This window comes from Citrus clementina, unplaced genomic scaffold, assembly GCF_000493195.1.
Source record: "Citrus clementina cultivar Clemenules unplaced genomic scaffold, Citrus_clementina_v1.0 scaffold_2, whole genome shotgun sequence".
NCBI lineage: Eukaryota > Viridiplantae > Streptophyta > Magnoliopsida > Sapindales > Rutaceae > Citrus > Citrus x clementina.
The window spans coordinates 5,184,555-5,206,864 of record NW_006262688.1 but is presented as its reverse complement, the minus strand read 5'-3'; the positions used below and the strand labels follow the sequence as shown (position 1 = coordinate 5,206,864).

The following is a 22,310-nucleotide window of genomic DNA, read 5'->3' as shown; positions in this document are numbered from 1 at the left end:
TCCGACATGGCCCATGTTGCTATTGACGCTGAAGTATCGGTTCCTCCTATGAACATGCCCGGCGGATGAGTAGTATTGCTGTAAATATTTAATTTTTAAATAATATTACTCGTGAATATCGTCAGAGAATTAATAGAAATGATAAAATAATTTGGATGCTGATTATGTGGTGGCTACTATACTATCACATACTCCACTACTTGAAAAATCAGATTTTGTTAACTTTTTTATTGATTGTCTAATCATCTGACGGTGTCCAAACTATGAGGTACTATAATTAGACCCTACTACGTAATTACCGAATAATAGCTTTAATGTCATTGGTAGAGAGGGAAATCTCAAGGTCATGACTATTCTCAAGCCTTAGAAAAATATCAACAAGATCTTCCTTTTCCGTCCTCCTCTTGAATGCGATGTTGAATAATATTGTCAAGGATCTTGCCGTGAACCTTCACCACTTCAGCTGCGGTCCCGTTGACTATACGAAGAAATTTCAAACTCGGGAACATTTCGGACAATCTTAAGCTCCCGCAAGTGATAACATTTCTCTTGATAATGTGCTCAGTGGATGCAATGCAAGTGTACATGTTCAGTATTGAAGGGTGCTCTGCTCTCGGTGCATATGGACCGCGCCATACTAGTTGGAAGTTAACTTTAAAAACAAAAAATAAAAAGACAAGGAAAACCTTAAAACTTACAGAATTTTAGAATGTTTGGTGATTTTTAAATAACAATTTTGATAAAAATAATAAAATTGTTATAGGTTTCAAATTACATCAACATATGTTTAGTATGATAATTTAGAAGCTATATCTGACCACCCACAATATAAAAAGCAAGCAACCCTAAGAGTTGTTTTCCTATAAATTGCGGTAGAGAGCCCCCCTTTCATGCTGCTAATTTTCACTCACAGGAATACAAGAGACTTGTTATTGGGAGTTCAGGGCCATTAATTATTTGACCTCAAGCTAATAAGTAATATCAAAAAGGCGCTCTTGGACATTACTAGTTGTATTACATGTAAATTTACTACTGATTAAGAGGATACTGCCATTATTGATATTTAATTTTTCTTGATGAATGTAACTATAATGGAATTTACACACTGCATAAGTTGCGAAATAAAGGTGATAGAAGATCTAAACATTTCTAAACTCCTGCCTTTCTATAAGATAAAATATTCTTAACCTACAATTTTGTACGAATCCTTGTGAAGCCAATTGCAAGAAGTCATAAAATAAAAAATTGTAATAAATAAAATGATTTCGAAATGCATAAACTGTTAAAATTCTGCAAAGAAATAATGCCATACAAATTATTTCTACTTTTTTCTGCAGCCACAAAAATAATAATAATAATAATGATTCGACTATTATATACATGAAGTTACAATCCTCTTTCTGGTATAGGTATAACATAATGCAGAGAATGGCAGATTACGATGAACAGGAAAGCATGCAAACACCTGGTCGATAAGCCCATGCCGGGGGCAGGCGAGCATACTTTTCCATTCCTGGTTGCTCGTCATATGGGCGTTCCATAAGTTTAAGCAACCTCCGCACCTCACCAAAATCTCCGAGCTCAGCTGCATCGATAGCACTCTGGCACAAGTAGTTTCTAAGAACATATTTTGGGTTCACAGAATTCATCAATGCCTTCCTTTCCTCATCTGAGATGCCACTAGACAACAGCTGCGAAAGGGAAAAGGAAAAAGATGACAAGACAATTTTTTTTGCCCATTTGTCACTATGGGGATAATCTTTACTGGATGACAGGTCTATTTTATCGGTGTCGTGTAAAAATGCAACAACAAACAAGATGTTGGCATCAAAATCACAAAAGGAGCATTCACCAAAACATTAGACATCCTCAGAAGAAAAGCTACTCTACCTAGGCAAACAGTAAAAAGCTCAAAAAGCATTCATACATCATTGCAAATGCAAGTAACAATTTGAACATGCAGTAGGAACTGAAGTAAAGCATGAAGTTTTTAAAGATTTCAACTTCCTTGCCTTTTGCATTGCCGGCATTTTCTCATTATACACACCATAAAACAAAGACTACCACACACTCTAGACCGGAGCAAGCAACCACAATCATCCGAATATTTCCAAATTGCAGAAAACATTTTTTAGATTGAAGTACTAGGAGAGGAAATTGACTAGACATGTATCCGTCAGCAAAGAATATAACAAAAGAGTTTTCACTAATCCTGGCAAGTTTCACAAATTTTATGTGATTTCAATTGGGTCCAAAAAGAAAAGAAGACAACAAAGAAGGGAAAAAAAACTTTGTGAACATATAGTACCTCTTGTATGTACGATAACACCCAGCTGATCCATGCCTCCTTCCGCTCCTTTCCGATATCTAACAAAACAGCCTTCAGTGGAACTAACAACTCATCCTCTGGAATGCTGGGATCAGCTTTGACATTGGAAAGTGCACGAAAGAAATTTGTGTAATCAACTTTGTCAACAGCCATATTGTTTAGAAGTTTACTAATAATCTGTTTATTGTATTTTGGAAGACCAAGTTTCTTTGTCATAATGGCTTGATATTCATCCATAAACTTTGTTCCATATCTGCAACAATAAGTCAAGATATGCATAAATCTTCATCAACGACGTATAACACACCAATAGCAAATATTAAAAGAAAAAATATTCAAATTAAACAAACCTTTCCATGACATAATTTGCCTCTTTATCATCTATCAATTTAGCTGCTGCTAGAGTTGTGGAAAACTGTGCAATGTTCCACAAGCCAATATCAGGCTGGTTTGCAAAACAGTATCTTCTTCCAGGAAGATCCGTAGTGTTTGGGGTGAAACTTGGATCGAATGCATCCAGAAACCCAAAAGGTCCATAATCAATAGTGAGCCCCAAAATGCTCATGTTGTCAGTGTTCAGCACGCCATGGGTGAAACCAACACCTTGCCACTGTGCAACCAACGAAGCCGTACGCTCAGCAACCTCCACTGCCCATGCTGGTGCAGTCCAGAGATAAAACAATAAAGAAAAGAACGGTGTTAAAATTGCTCCAAAAACTACTTTCAGAAATCATCAATGAAAACACGTAGAAACTGTCAATATCGAGAAATAGAAATTCCAGATTCAGTGGGAGGAAATACAATTGCCAACAGAAAGTGAAGGAATGCTTAAGTACTCTTATCCATTTTAGCATTATATGTTATTAGCAAGACACTACCATGAATCAAGAAAGTTCAAACATCAAAGGTCAAATATAATTCATAAATAACAGGAAAATTACAAAGGCTAAAACTTTTCCTTAATTGGATATGGAATGAGATTACAAACCATATAGGGGAAGCAAGCCCATCCCAATAAATTGTCAAATAATGACCATAGAACTATAACAATAGAGACTGTTACAAGTATATGCTTGTTGCACAGAGATGCATCACTGGATGGCTAATTGAATATCGCAAACAAGCATTACAAAGTCATTCACTTAGAACAACTAACCAATTTCCATATGAGCTGAACTTTGGAATTTGACATTGATTAATTCCAAAATAAATGCAGGGCAGCCAAAAATTAGAAGGAAGCAAACATCAGAATTATTCTACTATCCGTTAACATCTAACCAAAACATAATTCCTCAACGGAAACTGTTACCTGCATACTTATTTGAAGTTAGGTCAACAACGGAATGATCCTCATCGCCTGTGCTAAAAGATAAGCTCTCGCTTTTATTCATATTCTCAATATGACGAAAATGATGTCTAATAGCATAGTCAGCTAAAGTACGGACTATATCAAGGTCCTCTTGTCCTCTAGAAGCATGTATTTGATATGAACCAAAGCGCAAAAAAGATTGAGCAACTCTGCAAACAATTGCACCAGGTTCTTCCTTTGGATTGCCACTGCAATGAAAGAGGTCACTAACTGTTATGAATACCTGGATATATTATAAAACTATCCTCTATAATCACCTCTCAAGTTTATTTCCATTGCCAGTATTTCAAATCTCCAAACTTTTCTAGGTGAACATGAGTATAGTCTAAAACAACATGTCAAAGGTTGTCTGTTTCTATTGATTCACTAACAAATAAATTAGAATTATTTACTAATAACCACAGCATCTCTCATACATCCCAAAAAAAAAAATTGCATTACAAAGTTGCACGAAAGAAAAAGTAAAGGGAAATATGGTAGAAAGACATGAAAGTAGTCGTTTACTAAATTGTTTATCAGAATCAAAATCAATTAGATGTGTTGATTTGAGTGTGTTAGAAAGATGTCGTTTGCTAAAAACTTTATCAGAATTGAAATCAAATTGATTTACTGAACATACTCGTAAAACATGTCTCGAGTAACAAATTTTCCTGTTGTCACAAGACAAAGTGCACGAGTTGTTGGGATTCCTAAAAAGTGCATGGCTTCACTGCAAAGGAACTCCCTGATGCTACTACGCAGTACTGCAAGGCCATCAGCAAAGCGGCTATATGGAGTCTTCCCAGCTCCTTTAAGCTGCAATTCCCACCTTTCCAACTTCGAATTCAGGATCTCGCCAAGAGTTATTGCCCGACCATCACCCAGCTGACCAGCCCACATGCCAAATTGATGTCCACCGTAGCATTGAGCATATGGCACCCTGCAGTAGGAAGATCGATAAGGACCAACAACAATATCATTGAAAAGGGATATGCAATGTGACTTGCAATAAACATGAATAACAACACTTACGCTCCCGCCAAAGGAGTAGCCCCAGAAAAAAAGAGGGGAAAATCTGGTCTTTCAAATCTGAAAAACATAAACAGATTTCTAGTTTCAGTGCCAAAGATAATCGCATGCCATAAATTTAAAAAATAAAAAGAAATAAAATAACAAAGAAATTAAGTGCAGATAGAAAAAAATGATATTATGAAACTTCAGAAATCAGAAGCAATACTAAGCAAACACTCTTATACCAACAAATTTCAGCAATTAATACATTTTAATAAAAGAATGGCATACAATTCCATATTCTCAGATATAGTTGTTGTAATTCTATTATAACAGCAGTGCCAGTTGTTAATAAGTTTTCAGATCTTCCGCATACGAGGGCTTTCCAGTCACTGACAGCTCAAGACCGTTACAGATTCAAATGACACTTTCAGAGTTTCCACAATATCGAACCATTAGGTGCTATCAGAAGTCAAATATCGTCTTTGAAAGTTTCTAAAATTACCACTCGCCATTAAATTGATCTAGTTCAAAGCATCCATCAGTTTGAAAACAATACAACATGCGAAGAAACAAGAGAGAGAAGAAAACACTCACTCTTTAGGATCCAACTCAAGAGAATCAGCCACTGATTCTGACCACGCAACAAGCTGAGGATTTTCTACTTCAGCTGACGGAGAAACTTTAGTATAACAGGCATGCAATACCTACATATTATTTAAAAAAGAAGACACTGAATCAAGATGCAAATCAGGCTGCAAAAAAATAACATGCACATAGACGATAGATCTTTGAATTCGCATACAAACCTCTACCACTTATCTTTCATTAATGTACAAATCTCAAATACGATCATGCAAACGACATGAATGAGGTAAACCAACTATCCCGATTAGCTACTGATATAGTTTAAATTCAATTCAACCCCCATAAAAAATAAATAAAAAATCTATAAAAGAAATAATTACTAAATAAACAAACTTTTTTCATGCAACCTAATGAGGAAGCACAAAAACCATATAAAATGAATAAATAAAGTGCAACAAGTAGCAACATGCTATAATGCCACAATGGTTTGCATGAAAAGAATTCAATGTGCCAAATAGAGGTATTAAAACTAATTTTTATATTTAAAAAAAAGTTCTAATTACCAAATTTCATAGTGACTACTGCACCATTTTATTTCATTCCTTTGATCATATAATGCCACATCAGTTTGCCCAAATAATTATTTTGATTCTCTCAATAAGGTGTCATTCATTTATTTGGAAGATAGGACAAAATAATAAATAATTCAATAAATTGATGTCACCTATAAAAAGGTTACTATCGTAGTTAGGAAGTGTTTCATTTTATTATTCTGTCGATAATCTAAATGGAAAAATTATAATCAATTATAAGTGAAATTTCAGTCTAAAAAATTACAATATAAAATAAATTACAAAAAAAAACTATTTTTTTTTTCAATCAAATAAAATAAGCTAACCTCACGAGGGATAGAATCAATCCTGGGATCACCAGGCAACTCTCGAACAAACGAGTGGTCCCAATTCAGATCCTCAAGAGCTTTCAGCTTCTTCGTCATCTTGCTCTCATCTCCGCCGTCCGTTTCCGTTTCCGTATCCAATCTCTGATTCTTCAAATCATGCGTCACCGAATCGACAGACGCACTCGACTCCATCTGCGCAGCACCGCCGCCGCCTGTCGTGCTGACGTGGCATGCGATGGAAGGACAGGATGGAGACTTTGTAAAGTAGGCGGGGTAGAACGGGAATTTGGGGAGGCGAGGGCGGAGAGAAGAAGAAGAAGAAGAGAGTGAAGAGAAGAGGAGGTGTGGTTTAGTTGAGAAATGAGGGAGGAGGAGCATTGTTTGTTTTGTTGTTTATTAAACAGATACTAAAAAAAAAAAAACAATTATTAATAAATTTTATGCGTGGGTTTTTAATTTTGATAAAAGCGATTTTATTTTTTCATTATTATTTTTATTATTATTTTGGGTAGATATTTTTGGGGGTTGTGTGGGAACGGAAAGCTGTAGAAAGAATTTTGGTTTTGGTGGTCTCTAATCACTAATGGGTGACGTATACTTGAACGCATTTTCAGTTGATGCTTTGACCAAATACGTTACATGCGAAACACGTACCTATCGTTTTGAAAAAAAGTAAATAATAATAATAATTATGATGATTCAAATAATTATCTCAATAATAAAAAATAGTTAAAAATTAAGAACGCTTTTTGTTTTGATACCTCGGGTTAATCGTCCAATCAAATGGACGGCCCATAACCCGAGCCATTACCACATGGGGCCCAATTAAGGGACACCGAATGATGTTGGAAGCCGAACGGAAGAAAGTGGGCCACGCAATTGAAAAGCTTGAAAGAGGCCCAAAAGAATATCAACTTGCTTCGTATCATGTAACAGAAAGTGCTTAAGTCACCCCTGTGCATTTCGTGCCCTATGGGTTATGCACCGTCCACTGATCATTTTTTTTTTTAAACCATCAGACGGTGTCTAAGTTGTGCAGTATGATATCTCATAAGTATCGTAGATGAATTCATTGCAAATAATAAATAAATAAATAAAATTTTAATACATGTTCATAGATCTTTTTAATATAAATTTGTTTACTCTTTTTTTGAATTTTAACCTAAGTGTAAGTTAATTCTTTTTCTATAAACTTTGAAAAAGCTTTAAAAAGATCATTGATGTTTCTTTAGAAAGATTTTGCACAAGATAAATGAGAACTAAAGGTTATGATTAAGCGAGAAAATTATAACGTAAGATAAGCACATAAAATTTAATTTTTGTTGCGATAGGTAAGAAATTCAAGCATACAAGAAAATTCTAATCTTTATTCTTTAATCAAGTAAGAATAATGTTTCACAAGTCTACTAACGATTCCAACTTTATTTATTCCAAAGAGTGATAGCATTTTTTCAGGCAACATGCATTCGTAAAGTGATGGAATTGATTAAAATAGTTTTATAAGATGTGAAATTAATTATTTCATAGATTACGACTTTATTTATTTCAAAGAGTGATATTATTTTTTTAGCCAACATACATTCGTAAAGTGATAGAATTGATTAAAATAGTTTTATAAGATGTGAAATTAATCATTCCATAAATAAATGTTACCTTAATATTTTAATCTTGTTACTACTATGAGTTACTTTTAATCTTATTTCTTGATGTCACAAGAAATTCAATGGTTAGGAATTTTGATCAGGGAGTCTTAATCTTTGATATGTATTGGAGATTAATTATTGGCGAAATGAGTGAAAGCGGGAAGGATCTTCAAGAAAATATCCTGTCACAATTAGAAACACGTTCCAAAAACGATCATCCAATTCGTGTGGCGGACTTCAAACCCAACCATTAACTGAAAATAAAAATATAATTAAAACTAATTTCAAGTCCGGTTTCTTTCTCTCTCCTCGGCAACATTCCTTTGGCCTTTGCTCAATCAAAATCCCTAATTTTATCCCCAAATCAAACGAAATTGAATCGCAGGCCATAATTAGAATTTCTATCTAATTGATCCCGATTTCACTTCTTTTGATCGATTCTGGCTTGAAATGTGAAAATTGCCGTGAAATTATCGGCCTTTGGCGGTTAATGGTCCTCGAGCTTGAAATTTTTTTTCAGAGAAATCGGTCCACTTTTGTCGTTTTTGAGCTGATTCGAAGTGTAATTTAAGGTTTTTTTGAAGAAACGGTGATGGACTTTGAGGTTTTCGACAGTAGTGGTAAGGTTTCACTTGAAAATTTCGTTTTTTGGTTGTATTTCGTGATATCAAGCTTGAAATTGTAAACTTTGAATTAGTTTTGATGATTTTCAACCCCATGCTTGTATTAAGTTTGTGCTTAAGTAATTATGAGTGTGGTGTTATTTAAACTGATTAACAATTGAAATTAAGTGAAATATAGTCATGAATTGATCATTATAAATTGTTTTCAGTTGTCTGTAGCCCGTGTATCGAAAGAAATTAATCAGTTAAGTAGCTGAAGATTTGATTTGAAAGAGAGATGGATTACCAGCTTTCTGATAGCAGTGGTGAGTTAAGCTTAAGTTACAAGAATTAGTTCATGAATCACGTGTTCTTTAATTGCTCGATTTGGTTGCAGTATAGTTAATAATTTTGTAGGTTGTGTGGCCAACAATAGTGCTAGTTATTGTGTGATAGAGGGAGAATAAAACATAAATTCTTCTGCAGGAAAAAGATCTTTCTTTGTAGAGTTATTTTTTTTTTCTATTCCTGCTCCGCTCATGAATGTGGATGCAAGAGATAACAAGAACTGTGTTAGTTGAATGGGATGAGTTAAATACTTTAGATGTGCCACTGATGCTGGACAAAGATATCATTTTTTTTTCCTTTGAAATTCTTTGTTTCTTTGGAAGCTACATGTTAGACAGTCTCTCCTTTAATGGCTTCTGTACGAGAAAATTGCAGGCACGGATGATGACCTTCCTCCTTCACATCACAATAGATTTCAGAGAGGGGTTCGCCCCACTGGGAATGGAAGATCTGCAGTTATAGGTTCCGCTTCATTACCTAGGATGCAAAATGACATGGCAACTCAGATCCACAGCGTTGAGCAGGATGCATACAGTTCAGTCCTGCGGGCCTTTAAAGCTCAATCTGATGCCATTACTTGGGTAAGCTTCACTTTTTGTATGCATACACTTGAGTCATCTTTAATAAATAAGAGTAGGTTCGAAAGCCATTCTTGATATATACTTTCAGGAGAAGGAGAGTTTAATTACTGAACTTAGAAAGGAGTTGAGAGTATCGGACGAGGAACATAGGGAGCTTCTATCAAAGGTTAATGCTGATGACATTATCCTGAGGATAAGGTATGATTATATCATGACATGCGTGCTCAGCAGTTTTTATCGTATGGATTGTGACTTACTGATCCATTCTGCCTTTTAACGGGAAGTGTAAATCAATCATGCTGTTAGGGAATGGAGAAAGGCAAGTGGCCTCCAGCCTGGCATGCCCAGCATCCCTCAGCCGGTCCATGATCCTGCACCCAGTCCTACCGTTTCTGCATCACGTAAGAAAACAAAAACATCGCAGTCAGTAGCTTCATTGTCAACTGGTGCGCCATCTCCTGGAATGCATCCATCTGTGCAACCATCTTCATCTGCCTTGAGACCAGGTCCACCACCTGGATCTAAGGGCAAGAAACCAAAATCAGTAAGTCTAATTTGTTTTTCTGAAAGAAAATGATAAATTAATGTGTTTTCCATGAACTGCCTGGTTGATGGAGTATTTTTATGCTCCATTTCCGGTGAAATGGATGCAGTTTTCTACAGGTCTTGCTGGGAGGGGCCAAGTTGCTAATCGGGGTTCTTCTGGCGCTTTTCCAGCAAATGGACCTTCTGAGGCAGCAACTTATAATCCCTTAATTGGAAGGAAAGTTTGGACAAGGTGGCCTGAAGACAACCACTTCTATGAGGCTGTTATAACTGACTACAACCCCAATGAGGTATCTTCAGCATTTCACCATGCAGTAGTTTTGTAATCAATGGGCCTCCTTTAATTTTACATTTTCCCAAACAATGACAGGGGCGGCATGCTTTGGTTTATGATATTAATACAGCTGATGAAACATGGGAGTGGGTCAATCTCAAAGAGGTAATATTACTGCCATAAGTTTTCCTTTCCATTTTACATGAACTTGTTTAATGGTAGTGTGCAGTGTTTTAAAAGTAAAAGCTTTCTGCTTCTTGTGTAGATATTACTGTATTTTCTTATATCTGCTCTGATGCTTGTTTCTCTTATCATGCCTTGGGATAGTGATAAGGTGTTCGTGTGGTTGTCTCAAACCACATTACTTTATGGATTACTGCTATCTTTTCTTATCTTTCCATTGTTATGCTAATGTTATGCAGCAGACTTGTGTTATTGTGTGCACATGTACTGCTAGAAGGTTCCTTTTGGAAGTGAGATAAAGAAATTTCAATCAATAATTAGTCATGTGGCTGAGTTACTTGTATGTTTTTAAATGTTTTTGGCCCCCACTCTTATATTTTTAAACCCACATCATCTGTAATTGGGAATTTTAGGCTTTATTCCTTACCTTGCCTATCTTGCTCATCAATTTCTGTTATGTAGTTACCGTGTAACCTGCCCCATCTTTTGTGATAAAAATACTCTAAAATTAAAATCTTCATTTCTTATAAAAAGCCTACTTGCTGCTAATCTTCAGTGTTGTCATGATAGATATCACCAGAAGATATTAAGTGGGAAGGTGATGAGCCTGGTATTTCTCGGAAAGGTGGCCGTCCAGGACCCGGTCGTGGGACTAAGAAACCTTTGACGCGGGGTGGTGGTGTTTCTGGTGCAGGAAGAGGTAGAGGGACCATGAAGCCCAAGAAAGGTTTTCCTTTCTCCCAGAATGGTATTGGCAAGAAGCCTTTGGGTGATATTGAAATACTTCACACAGAAACTCTAATTAAGGAGGTATGCGGGCAGATGAAAAAGTTATATAGAAATTGTTGCTGATGTATGTTTTGCCTAATTGTGGTGGATTTGAACAGGTTGAAAAAGTTTTTGCTGCTAATCATCCTGATCCGACGGATGTCGAGAAAGCAAAGAGGGTACTTAAAGTAAGCATCTAACATCTTTGTACTAAGTTATTTTGTATTCTTTCTGCAGTTCATTCTTACGAGTAAATTTGAATGCAGGAGCAAGAACTAGCCCTAGTCAATGCAATTGCAAAGCTTGAAGATGCATCTGACGGTGAAAGTGGTAATAACTGATTACATATAACCATGTTCTATAGTTTAGGAAGCATAATAAAACCACGCTGTCTTCTGTTGTATCATCTAATAGGAGTTTTTCGAAGATTCAGATTTTGACATGTACTATGCTGTAAATTTTCAGTTTGCTAGTGTAATTCTCCTTTTCCAGTTAAAAGTCTCAACGCAATGGGTCCCATATGGTTGCAATGAAATCTATTCAAATTATGTGAATTGCTTTCCTTATGATAAATTCTTTGGCTGTCAAATATCCCTGTGAATATGGCATAAAATCTTGCTACCATGTTGAGCTTATTATTTTGAATGATATGAAAGAGTCCTCTTACACCGTGTTCGATTTATGGTCATTGATTGTGAAAGCAATCCGATGTTTTTGTTTTCTTTGGATTCAAAGCAGAACAGGGAGAACATCAATTCTCACAAGGGCAATCTATGAACCAGGAACGAGGATGGCGAAAACGGCCATACAGTGAGATGGGTGGAATGGTTGATGGTTCTGCCGGCAACAACAACGGGCAATAACGGCAGATAATCAATGCCGATGAGGCAATGATACCGTCATTTGTAGATTGTTGTAACATGTTTTAAGCTCTATGACCAACTAGGCCAATGTACTTCAGGCTAGTGGTGTACTTAATTTAAAGTGACTTAGGTTTGGTTTCGTACTGTCATTGTAAGCTTATTTTTTCTCATTGCTCTTTAGATGCTTAATGTAAATTTTTTCTTTCCATGTAAAGATTATTTTCATATTGTTTGCTTCTCTCTTCTCTCTCAATCATTTGAAATGCTTTCAGAAAACAATTTCAAGAGAAAACACGATCCTAAAACAAATTTTAACGGAGGCAGCTACCCAAATGATTTAAGATTTATGTTGATGATGATGCAATCCAAGCATATGATATCCTGCAAATAAAACAAATATGAAAAATCAGCATATACATAGAATACATGAGAGTTGCATGTAAAAGAAATTACAGGAATTCTGCATCAAGCGCAACTTCAAGAACTGGCTGATATTTTGCTACTACAATGATGCAATAAAATCAAGGATAAGGTTCACCATCTGAGCATCATAAGCAGGGCCTTCCATTTGGAAGTGGCTTGCGCCTTCAATAAGGTGAGTTTCAACACGCCCGGCAGCAGAACTCAGCTTGTTCTGCAGCTGTTTAACACTAGTAAACCCATCTCTAGTTCCCATTACAAAGAGTTTTGGCTTTGGAGATTTAAGGATGGCTTTATGGTGTCGCCCAAATAGGATTGAAGCCATCATACCGAAAGGGTATCCCAAACTTACGTAGCCAACAACTTGCTCAATCTCATCGACTGCAGAACCGGCAATTGGGGCACCTGATAACAGATCATAAGGGATAAACAAGATGTAAATAAAACTGAGTCTGCTTTCACAGTTCAAGGACCTTGCAAATTCAATGGATATTATACAGCAAGAGCAGGGTTGAAGCACACAACATCAATCATCACAATTCAAGTAGTATCATAATATTTTATTACAGAATCAATCTAATGAGACAAATGAATGATGGAAATTAACTTGAAAACTCCTTACATCTAATTTATTTTTCTTTTCTTTTTCTTTTTTCCACGATAAGTTATTAATTCATCAGGCTTTATTGCAATTTGATCAGTGAAATCAGAAGTCAGTTACATTCCATGGTCGTACGCACCAAATGTTCTATTATCTATTGCAGTATCTGAAATGCCCAAGTCACTGCAAAATTAATATTCAAGGCAGAAGAAGATGAATTCACACTTGTTAGGCATATTATATTGACAGGTAACAATACACCTAAGCAGTCTCATGCTTGTCCTGCTATTACTATGAAAATGCCAGAGGTAAAGGAATTGATAAAAACATAACCAATTGGCATTCTAGGTGCATACTACACACACATGAAATAACTTCCTCTGTAAGGACAGGTATCCGATAAAATTGTCAATGTAGTAGATTGATTTCTTCACCTAATATGTACATTGCTCAATATTCAGTAGTTGTATCAACTAAGAAATTTCCATCAAGAGGTCATGACTGGGCTCTAGCCTTTGTCAACGAAATTCACACCATCACAAATCATTAAGATAAAGATTAATGCTTCAATTGTAGCTTAACATATTGATTAGTTATTCATTTAGTTTTTTTTTTTTTTTTTTATAATCAAGGTAAATATCATTTACTTGAGATTCATTGCATAATTTTCATGGAGGTCACTTGGGAACTCAAGCTTGATCATCACAAAAGCTCCCCAACGAGTTTCGTCCTCCATTCAAAAAGGGTTCTAGGAAAGGAAACCAATCAGAATGTGGCAGTTTGTGGAGTTACTAATTGACATCAATTAGACACTCACTAGAACCAAGAACCCATGTAAAGCGGAACAAATAAATAAAATAAAAAGGCCCAACATGAATGTTCCACGCAAACAGGTTGAATATGAGTTAGTACCTTGGGGGTTAAAATATTATGAACCTAATAATGCAACTAACACCAATATAGATCCTTGGGATTTGCACGCACCATCCCCAAATAGTTGTTGAAAGGAATTGAAATTTGATAATAAGGAAGAAAGAGGAACCTGAATACAACTGCAAAAACTAGAGAAAATGGCTCCAGAAATATCTTCCTTACATCCAACAAAAGGGAGGAAAGAAGGAGGGGTGGGGTGGGGAGGAGGAAAGAGAGAATTAAATCTAATCTTCTAGAATTCCACTAAAATTTCATGGTTCCCAAAAGAAAATTCATATTTTCCACAGCAATTCTCTATTAAAATTATCTAAACATATTAATTCAACAAACCCTCAAGAGCACCCTCCAGCTTTCAGAACACCAAAATAAAGCTAACTGCAGAAAAATTCATTGACTGACCATTGCCAAAATCAAGCAGAGCGTTAAAACTCCCTATTTTGAAATCTAATATGTCGAGAAATGTTTGAAAATTAACTTGACACCATAAACCAACTCACTAAATCAAAATAAAACTTTTTTGACTCAAAAAGCAGGATAGCAGCTTTCCACAGATGTATTAGTGGAAAGTTTCCTATTTTCCCTCACCAAAAGCAAAAAGCTTTCTTTATTAATCTACCATTAAGTCCGACACCAATACAAATCAGCATCCAATTTCACAGATCTAAAAGATTTATAACCACGAACACAAATCAAACAAGCAATTTACACACAATCAAACACGATCCATCAAAGCGACATCAAAAAGCAAAAAGCAAAAAGCAAATCATACCCGCAGAAGAACCCACCAAGAGAATCCTATTAGTGGGCAAATTTTCAGAAACCCATTTGCAAACAGCAATAACATCCTCAACTTCGGCAAAGCCAGTGAGAGAAGCCTTTCCTGTGGACCTGCCGACACCTCTCATATCAAAAGTCACAGCTTTGAAACCCTTATTAGCCAACCCAGAAGCTATGCCTTTCAAGAGCCCTTGACAGCCACCCAAAATCGAGTATGGATGAACAAGAACGATCGCCAAGCTGCTGCTGTCATTTTTTACCTCTCCTCCTTGTTCTTCTTCTTTAGGTCTGAACACTCTTGCGTTAAGCTTCACCCCATCAGTTGTTTCCACCGCACAGGACTCTACTGAGTAGCTTGACATATTTATGTGGGAAGGATCAAAATGGGAAATGGGGGAGAGAGACAGAGTGAATGAAACTTAAAAATTAAAATGGAAATTCTGTTCTTTCTGTGTGAGTGAAGAGTTTCAGAGATTAAAGATGACACTGACAGGGCCATCAGAGTTGTTGTTGCCTTGTTGGGCCGGTTTTTTGGGTGACTTGAGGGAGCGGAAACTTGCAACAGCTTGCTTTGTTTGGCTTTGCACATTTCTAAATCTAGATTTATTACCGTAAAAGATATGTGATTTTTTTTTTTTAAATGATAGTCTATTGATATTTTACAATTTAGGTAAATTTAGAATGAAAATTTTTATTCTATTCTTAAGTGTGGAAAAATTAATGTGATCATATTTATTATTAAAAGATAAAAAGAAAGTTTGTCAACATAATCTCTATTTACCATCACCCTCTCGAATGAAAATGAGATAAATTAATATTTTCGTACTTTTAGATAATAAATTAAAATTTGTTATTCTATTTTAAGGGATGAACAAAATTTTACTATTATAATTTTGAGGCGAAGTGAAAGAACAAAAATTAGGACTCGAACCAATGAGGGCACAAGTTCTATTACCACTGTGCCAAAGGCTCAACGACAACATGTAATTTAAAAATTTACCCGATAAGAGAAAGAGGCATGTAAAATAAACTTAGAAGCAAAATCTTATTTTTCTCATTATGACAACACCTTATCAAAATTTTACCAATAAATTAAAAGAAAGTTACAACTCAATAATCAATATTCACCCAACCTCAATAATAATCAAACCATTGAATCATAATGAGAATAACAATAAATTGCACATAACCAACCATATTATTTTCATTCGTTAATTGTTATAACCAACCATAATATTTTCATTCATTAGTTGAGCTACTCATTCTAATTCAATGTCTTAGAAGCTACCATTACTTACATCTAGAAGTTTTGCCTAAGAATTGAGAAGAGAAATTTGTATGAGACAGACTTACGATCTCAACATGTTGAGGCGGTGAGTCTATCCAATAGTATTTTATCATATGACATAATAATAAGATTTACTATTAGTCTCATTAATTTTTTAATAAAAAAATTTATAAATCCCACTATAACACCAATTATTATATCACATAGCAAAAGAACAAACTCACCACCTCAGCATAAGATGGTGAGCCTTGTCTTGTGCAAATTTTTCTCAAATTTGAGAAATCTATATTTGCATTTTGGGAGAATTGTTGTAGGATAATTAGTATTGATTTTGCAGCATCAATTTTCTAACTATCGAGTTGTCCATATTATACACCCTTACGGATTCAGAAACTTTTGTTTTTTTTTGATATTTTTTTTTTAACATCAAATTAGAACTACTACTCATCCCTCTCGTCTCCTATGGAATTCTCTTTACGTAAATAATGAGAGTGTAAATTTATTTAACCATATCATTGTTTTGAAGTCTACCTCAAATATAATTCGAAAATCGACTTTTAAAATCAAAATGAACTCATTTAGAGGTGAGTTCGTCATTCAACTATGAATGACTTCTCTTAAACCCACCGTAACTTAGGCTTGAAAATTTGGGTTTCAAAATTCAAAATTAAAGTGTACATTGCAAAATATGATATTTAAGTGAAAAAGACAGTAACATGTACGCACATGTAATATTGAAAAAATAGATTTATGAATCAACTTTATGTAGAAAGAATTAGAATTATTTGTAACTACCAGAAAAGTCAGGCTATGAGGAATACACCGATTAAAGGTATGTGTGAAATTTACTTCTTCTATCTTTGGAGGGTTCAAGAAAATCAACACGTACACCAAATTACTTTTGGCATCATGGCTGGTTGCTTTCTCGGTGCAGCTTTTCAGCCCTAATCAGTTTTAAGGTCAATGAGAGATAATACTGTTATTTTATATGTACAGTAATATTGTAATATAAACAGTATATCATTTTCAGTCTTGGTTGTGTCTTAATACTATTCAAATTTCAGTAATTAAAAAAAAATTACTAGTTATATTTTTGTTGAAGTTAAATACGTCTTTATGATTATGTACATCAAAATTATCTCTCTACTCAATGGACCAAATGCACCTCAATTTCTAAAGCAAAAATGAAGCAAACTAAAATTAAAAAAAAGCCTATGATTCATCCTTACATCTACATGCTGCTATGTGTGTGTGTTTATATATTAAAAAAAAAAAAAAGAAATGCAAATGGCTGCCACAAACACTCTCCAATTTCCAAACACAACTTTTCTTTTTTCTACTTCATTCTCTCTAATTGAACCATTTCTATCTTGATCTCTTAGTAACTAAAACACTAAACTGATCAAAAGGAATCATAACCCAAAAAAAAAAAAAAAAGCAAAAAACCTCTCAATAATATACATTATACAACAATCATTCATGCATGCACCCTTTGATTTCACCTCCTTGTTCTTTTCCGACTCCTGCCTCCACCACCAACTTCGCTTTCACCATTATCTCTGCCCCTCTTCCCCGACGTCTTCTCCGGCGGACTCATTGCCCCCGAAGCCGATCTCTTCGGCGGCCTCCCCACTCCTCTCTTCGCCCTTCTATTTTCTTCCCTCACCCCTCTTCCCCTTGAACTTCTTGTAACTCTATTTACATCTCTCCTCGTCACCGACCTCCTCTTCTTCTCCTCCTCTACTTTACTATCCTTGCTATCGTCGCCCGAGTCATCATCATCGTTATCATTATCGTTTTCATCTTCTTCTTCGTCGTCATCTTCCATCACTTCACTAGGTGAATTCTGCTTCATTCTTTTCAAGAAACTAGCCGCCCCTAGCTTCTTCTTCTTTACAGCATTTTCTTTCTTATTCTCTGTCTTAGCCTCCAAAGTATCATGAGAACTAAGCTCATTACCACCAAACTGATGCTTCACGTCACCACTCCTACTGCTACTTCTTGAATTTCTCCGCAACGAAACAGACCGCTCTTGGCTCCTCTTCTTCTTAATACCCTTATCCTCAATACCCACAAACGAACTATCAACCTTCTTCTCGTTCACCTTCGGTTTCTCTTCAACTTCTCTATCCTTTCTATCTCCTTTTTTACCATACGCATTCTTGGATATTGCTTTAATAGAGCTGCGTTTCCCACACACCACCATTGTTGAACCTCTGTTAGGCTTTGAAAGGGAAGCGGGCGGAGGCTGTGGTTGTTGTCGATGATGTTCGGGTTTGGGTTTAGGTTTAGGTTTAGTAACAGCAATGGGTTGTTGCTTACGAAGCATATCGGTCATTTCTTTAATGACTAGGGTCCGGAGTTCTTGTGCTGCGGCATATTCCTGAGAGCTTTTTCTGAAGAAAATTACGAAGTTGTTGAATAACAAAAGGAGATCTCTAAAGAATTTTTGGAAACAATTGGAGTAAAGCCCTCTGTCAAGCCTGGATTGAATTGTTCGAAGATCAATGTGCTGCCTTACCAACTTCTTGTACCTCTCAGATTCCTGCAGAAAAACACTATACCATTATTGATCAGTTCAATAACGCTCTCTGTTGTGCCAGAGAATTAAAATACAATTTTTTGTTAAAATAAAAATACTACACGCAAGCATAAAATGTCGTAAAAACAAGAAACAGCCGTAGTCGTGCGATCAAGTAATGGGCCCCACTGACGAGATCCTAATCACCGTTGGATTCTCCTCAATTCAAGCCAAGTCAGAGGGTCAACTGTTGGCACGGCTTCCCATACACACAACGACGGACTACAGACCATAACTACCAATAGCCAAGAGGCACCAGGCAGTAAAGAGGAAATGACATCCGGATCTCCTAATTTTACCGAAATCACAAATTAACTATTTCCTTCCCAATTTAGAAAAAGAGCTCGGGGGCCTGAATGTTAGTATCCAGCCCATGACAAAACTACAGAAACTATCAAAAAAAGAAGGAAAATTACAGAAGACTCCCGAGAAGGGCAAAATGGGCAAAATGAATCGAAAAGAAACCAACGCGAACGTGGGTTAACCCGTTTTAAAGCCGAAGTTACCCTCCCTCTTTCCTATCGCGTTCCAAATGGAGCAAAGACCAAGACCCAAGAAAAAATTATTCCAAGCAAAACACACGTAAACGAGCAAAAAACTTGGCCCATGAAAAGTCCTACGTGCAACAGATAAAAAAAAAAAAAAAAAACCACTCACTCATAACTTGCACCTTCAAGCTAAGCAATCAATCGAAAACCGACGTGGCATGGCATCACCCAAGTCACTCAAGGCCATTTAGCTATTGTTTCAAAAATTATTTGGTTAATGTTATAAATATTATCGGATTCCTTAATAAGTTAAAATTTACGCATGGTCTTGTACTCTTCCTTGTTTTTGGGTGTAAAAAACTGTCATCATTTGAAGGGTTGAAAAAATTATCATCTTAGGGGAAAAGAAATTCGCAAAAGCATGGGCCACGAGTCATGTTTCTCTCCTCAAAGATAAACACCAATTATTTTGGGCTTGCATGATTCTGGCTCATACTAGACATAAAAAAATTTTAAAGTGAAAAAGAAAGGAGACAAATAGGTGAAATGTTCAATCAACTACAACTTTAAGAGCATCCTTCAATCTAAGCACCGGGAGATAATAAACAAAATTACTATAAATAAATAAAATTTAATCATTTATGAATGTTAAAATTGTGAAATCTATATTGTAGGATACCATGGTCACAACCTCAATCCAAAAAAATATTCTAGGATTTTTTTTTTTTATTTCTCGACAATTTTACTCGTGCTCCAAATCGCATGGAGTCCAAAATTCCAGTAGTTGGGACCCACGTCAATACGTTGAATACATCCATACCGTCGTTTCTTCAAAACGATGCTTAGATTAGATGCCTAATGTGATAATGCGATGAAACAATTCTTTATTTTTTTTTTTTCGAGGACCAAACAACCACCGCAATTTTTTCATTTTTACCGATAAGTTCCTATTGGATATTACGTGGAAAGCTATCATTGCTCCGGATTGAGTTGCCTACTATTCATGAACAGAGTGCATGTTTGAACTTTACTTACCTTATTTGATCAACCGGATTAATTAAATTAAATTTCAATTTTTTTCTCATAAAGAATATTCGTTTGAAAAATAAAAAAGTTAACATACCTGGCTCCGAAGCCGCCGCTCAAAGTGCGAGCCGAGCCGATGAGACCGTATCATCCCAAGAAACCTCACTAACGGCTCAGATTTTACAGCCAATACCTTTTTTGTGGCGGGAGAAACCTCCTCGTCATAGGGCTCCTCGCCACTACGACGACGTTTGTTCCTCGACAAACTAGCTGAGCTTTGTACATCGCTGCTCTGCTTTCCCTCCCTTTTCGACTCGTCCCACAACTCGTTCGACTCACTGAGTCCACCGACTGCACTCGTTTTATTCTTAACGCTTTCCACTTTCCCCTCCGACGCAGTTTTATCATTATCTTCGTCGGTTTCTTCTTTAACATTTCCAGTTCCATTTCCATTTTCATTTAATTTACCGTTGGATGACCAGTCTCGATCCTCCCGGTCCGGTCCACTTTCGGTTCTGTTTTGGACCGGATCATTTTCAACATCCGGTTCGGGTTTCATTTTCTGCTCTTTCTCTTCCTCCCCTTCCGCGTCGTCGTTTTGTTTCTTGTTTGTCGTTTCGGCCTTTTGGGTAGTGGAATTGGACTCGTTGAAGGATCGGTTCGAGTCGCCGTCGCCGTCGACGGCGGCTTCGATCTCCGGCATGGCTTTTCTGTCGCTCTCCAGATCTGCCTCCGGCTTCATGCTCTTCTCCCTCTCCTCTTCCAATCTCTTCACCTTCAATTCCAATGACCTGCAAAACACGAAAACGTCGCCGTCGTTTCACAGATCTCATCACATAAAGCAAAATCCCTCAGTCTCAGATCTCAAATAAAAAAAAACAGCAAGTTTACACGATCGAAACGTCGCGTCGTTGAACCTCGGCGCGGAGCTCTTGGACACGAATCTGTCTGAGCTGGTCAACCAACGGGACCAAACTCGTCGATTCGGCGCCGTTTTTCACCGTGAACCGCCGTCTAATCTCATTGAACTTGTCCCTACAGCTCTGCGGAGTGAGCGACGAGAGAGCCGAACTTCGGTTCTGAACTTCCATAGCGATCGAGTCCCAACTCCTGGTCCCGTGGCGGTTTACGGCGCACGCTAGCAACAACTCCTCTAACGTGCCCCACTGTTGCTGCTGCTGCGAGGTCGTTCCGTGGCGTTCTCTGGCCATGAAATAGAGAAGCTAATAACTCATATTACTACGCCTACGCTCATGTCATCATCGATTCATTATAATCATTAGATTGTTATCTTCCTTTTTTTTTTTCCCTGCCTACGTTTTATTTTCTCGTTTTGTTTTCGTAGTTATCGTTTTAGGGTTTCGGCCTTGCCGTTTTGATTGGGTTCTTTTTGCTTTTATTCCGTTCGTTGTTGTTGTGTTTATGTTTTCAGTTTTATGCTTCTTTTTTTTTTTTTTTATAATTTTTGAGATTTATGTTTATATTTATAGGGAACGAGGGAGCAAGAGAGTCAAGACTCGAGAGCGCCGTGGCTCTGTTTCGCCTCTTTTCGATTTTTATTTCGCTTGGCGGTTCGGGTCTGATCTGTTTTGGACTTCAGTTTAAACCCCGGAACTTTGTTTGGGAGATTATCGTTTTAGTCCCTGATTCTTTATCTTTTCATGAATAAGCACCACAATTTATCTATTTATATTAAATAAGTCCACTAATTGTCACTAAATAACAATAGTGAAAAAATGATTTTGTCTTTTAGAAAAAATTAAAATAAGATAATGATTCATTATTAATTAAAGAGTTTGAGTATCAGTAGATTCTCGAATTATGTTACAATGACATGAATTTAATTTTTTTAGTAATTCTTCATTTTTATTTATAGAAAGTAGAAACTAATTTGGCATAAAAGTATTGATTGGATAAGAAAAATAGAAAACAATGTATTTACTAAGAATAAATAAATATGAGCTTTATAATCATTGTCAAAGAGTAAAATAGTATTTCAATCATTTTAATAGATTTATAGGCTTATTTAATATAAATAGATAAATTATTTACTCTATTTAGGGAAAAAAAATAAAAAATAGGTACCTAAACGATAAAACACAGTTGGACTTAAATTACTAATTGGCCCTTGTAAACGCCAAGCAAATTCTGATCTAAGATCACAGCCTGTTAGATGATGCACGTCACAGGTCGATTCATCGTGGTTCGAAT

The 22,310-nt window shown here is 36.2% G+C and overlaps 4 protein-coding genes across 7 annotated transcripts; 1 reads left to right on the top strand and 3 right to left on the bottom strand.

Moving 5' to 3' along the window:
* Window positions 1-1,238: 1,238 nt before the first annotated feature.
* LOC18053024 (UPF0061 protein azo1574) lies at window positions 1,239-6,588 on the bottom strand. Its single transcript, XM_006445878.2, has 8 exons — window positions 6,175-6,588; window positions 5,286-5,395; window positions 4,710-4,766; window positions 4,318-4,617; window positions 3,639-3,886; window positions 2,680-2,986; window positions 2,309-2,582; window positions 1,239-1,691 (listed from the first exon to the last, which is right to left on the bottom strand). The coding sequence occupies exons 1-8, from the start codon at window positions 6,553-6,555 to the stop codon at window positions 1,437-1,439; spliced, it is 1,932 nt and encodes a 643-aa protein (XP_006445941.1). The 5' UTR covers window positions 6,556-6,588; the 3' UTR covers window positions 1,239-1,436.
* A 1,540-nt stretch (window positions 6,589-8,128) lies between these two features.
* LOC18053025 (protein EMSY-LIKE 3) lies at window positions 8,129-12,213 on the top strand. Of its 3 annotated transcripts, XM_024190484.1 has the most exons (11): window positions 8,171-8,440; window positions 8,653-8,748; window positions 9,146-9,351; window positions 9,440-9,549; window positions 9,658-9,895; window positions 10,005-10,187; window positions 10,268-10,336; window positions 10,925-11,164; window positions 11,242-11,310; window positions 11,389-11,452; window positions 11,858-12,213. In XM_024190484.1, the coding sequence occupies exons 2-11, from the start codon at window positions 8,721-8,723 to the stop codon at window positions 11,983-11,985; spliced, it is 1,335 nt and encodes a 444-aa protein (XP_024046252.1). In that variant the 5' UTR covers window positions 8,171-8,440; window positions 8,653-8,720; the 3' UTR covers window positions 11,986-12,213. The 3 variants fall into 3 exon arrangements, with proteins under 3 accessions (XP_006445935.1, XP_024046251.1, XP_024046252.1); XM_006445872.2 differs by lacking the exon at window positions 8,653-8,748 and having other exon boundaries at window positions 8,129-8,440; window positions 11,861-12,213; XM_024190483.1 differs by lacking the exon at window positions 8,653-8,748 and having other exon boundaries at window positions 8,129-8,440.
* An 11-nt stretch (window positions 12,214-12,224) lies between these two features.
* LOC18053023 lies at window positions 12,225-15,267 on the bottom strand. Of its 2 annotated transcripts, XM_024190485.1 has the most exons (3): window positions 14,709-15,267; window positions 12,524-12,810; window positions 12,225-12,366 (listed from the first exon to the last, which is right to left on the bottom strand). In XM_024190485.1, the coding sequence occupies exons 1-3, from the start codon at window positions 15,076-15,078 to the stop codon at window positions 12,310-12,312; spliced, it is 714 nt and encodes a 237-aa protein (XP_024046253.1). In that variant the 5' UTR covers window positions 15,079-15,267; the 3' UTR covers window positions 12,225-12,309. The 2 variants fall into 2 exon arrangements, with proteins under 2 accessions (XP_024046253.1, XP_006445940.1); XM_006445877.2 differs by lacking the exon at window positions 12,225-12,366 and having other exon boundaries at window positions 12,380-12,810; window positions 14,709-15,266.
* A 2,048-nt stretch (window positions 15,268-17,315) lies between these two features.
* On the bottom strand, window positions 17,316-21,674 carry LOC18053022 (glutamic acid-rich protein). The gene is made up of 3 exons (XM_006445869.2): window positions 20,991-21,674; window positions 20,197-20,890; window positions 17,316-18,549 (listed from the first exon to the last, which is right to left on the bottom strand). Exons 1-3 carry the CDS (start codon window positions 21,308-21,310, stop codon window positions 17,503-17,505), a joined length of 2,061 nt encoding a protein of 686 aa, XP_006445932.1. The 5' UTR covers window positions 21,311-21,674; the 3' UTR covers window positions 17,316-17,502.
* Window positions 21,675-22,310: the final 636 nt, after the last annotated feature.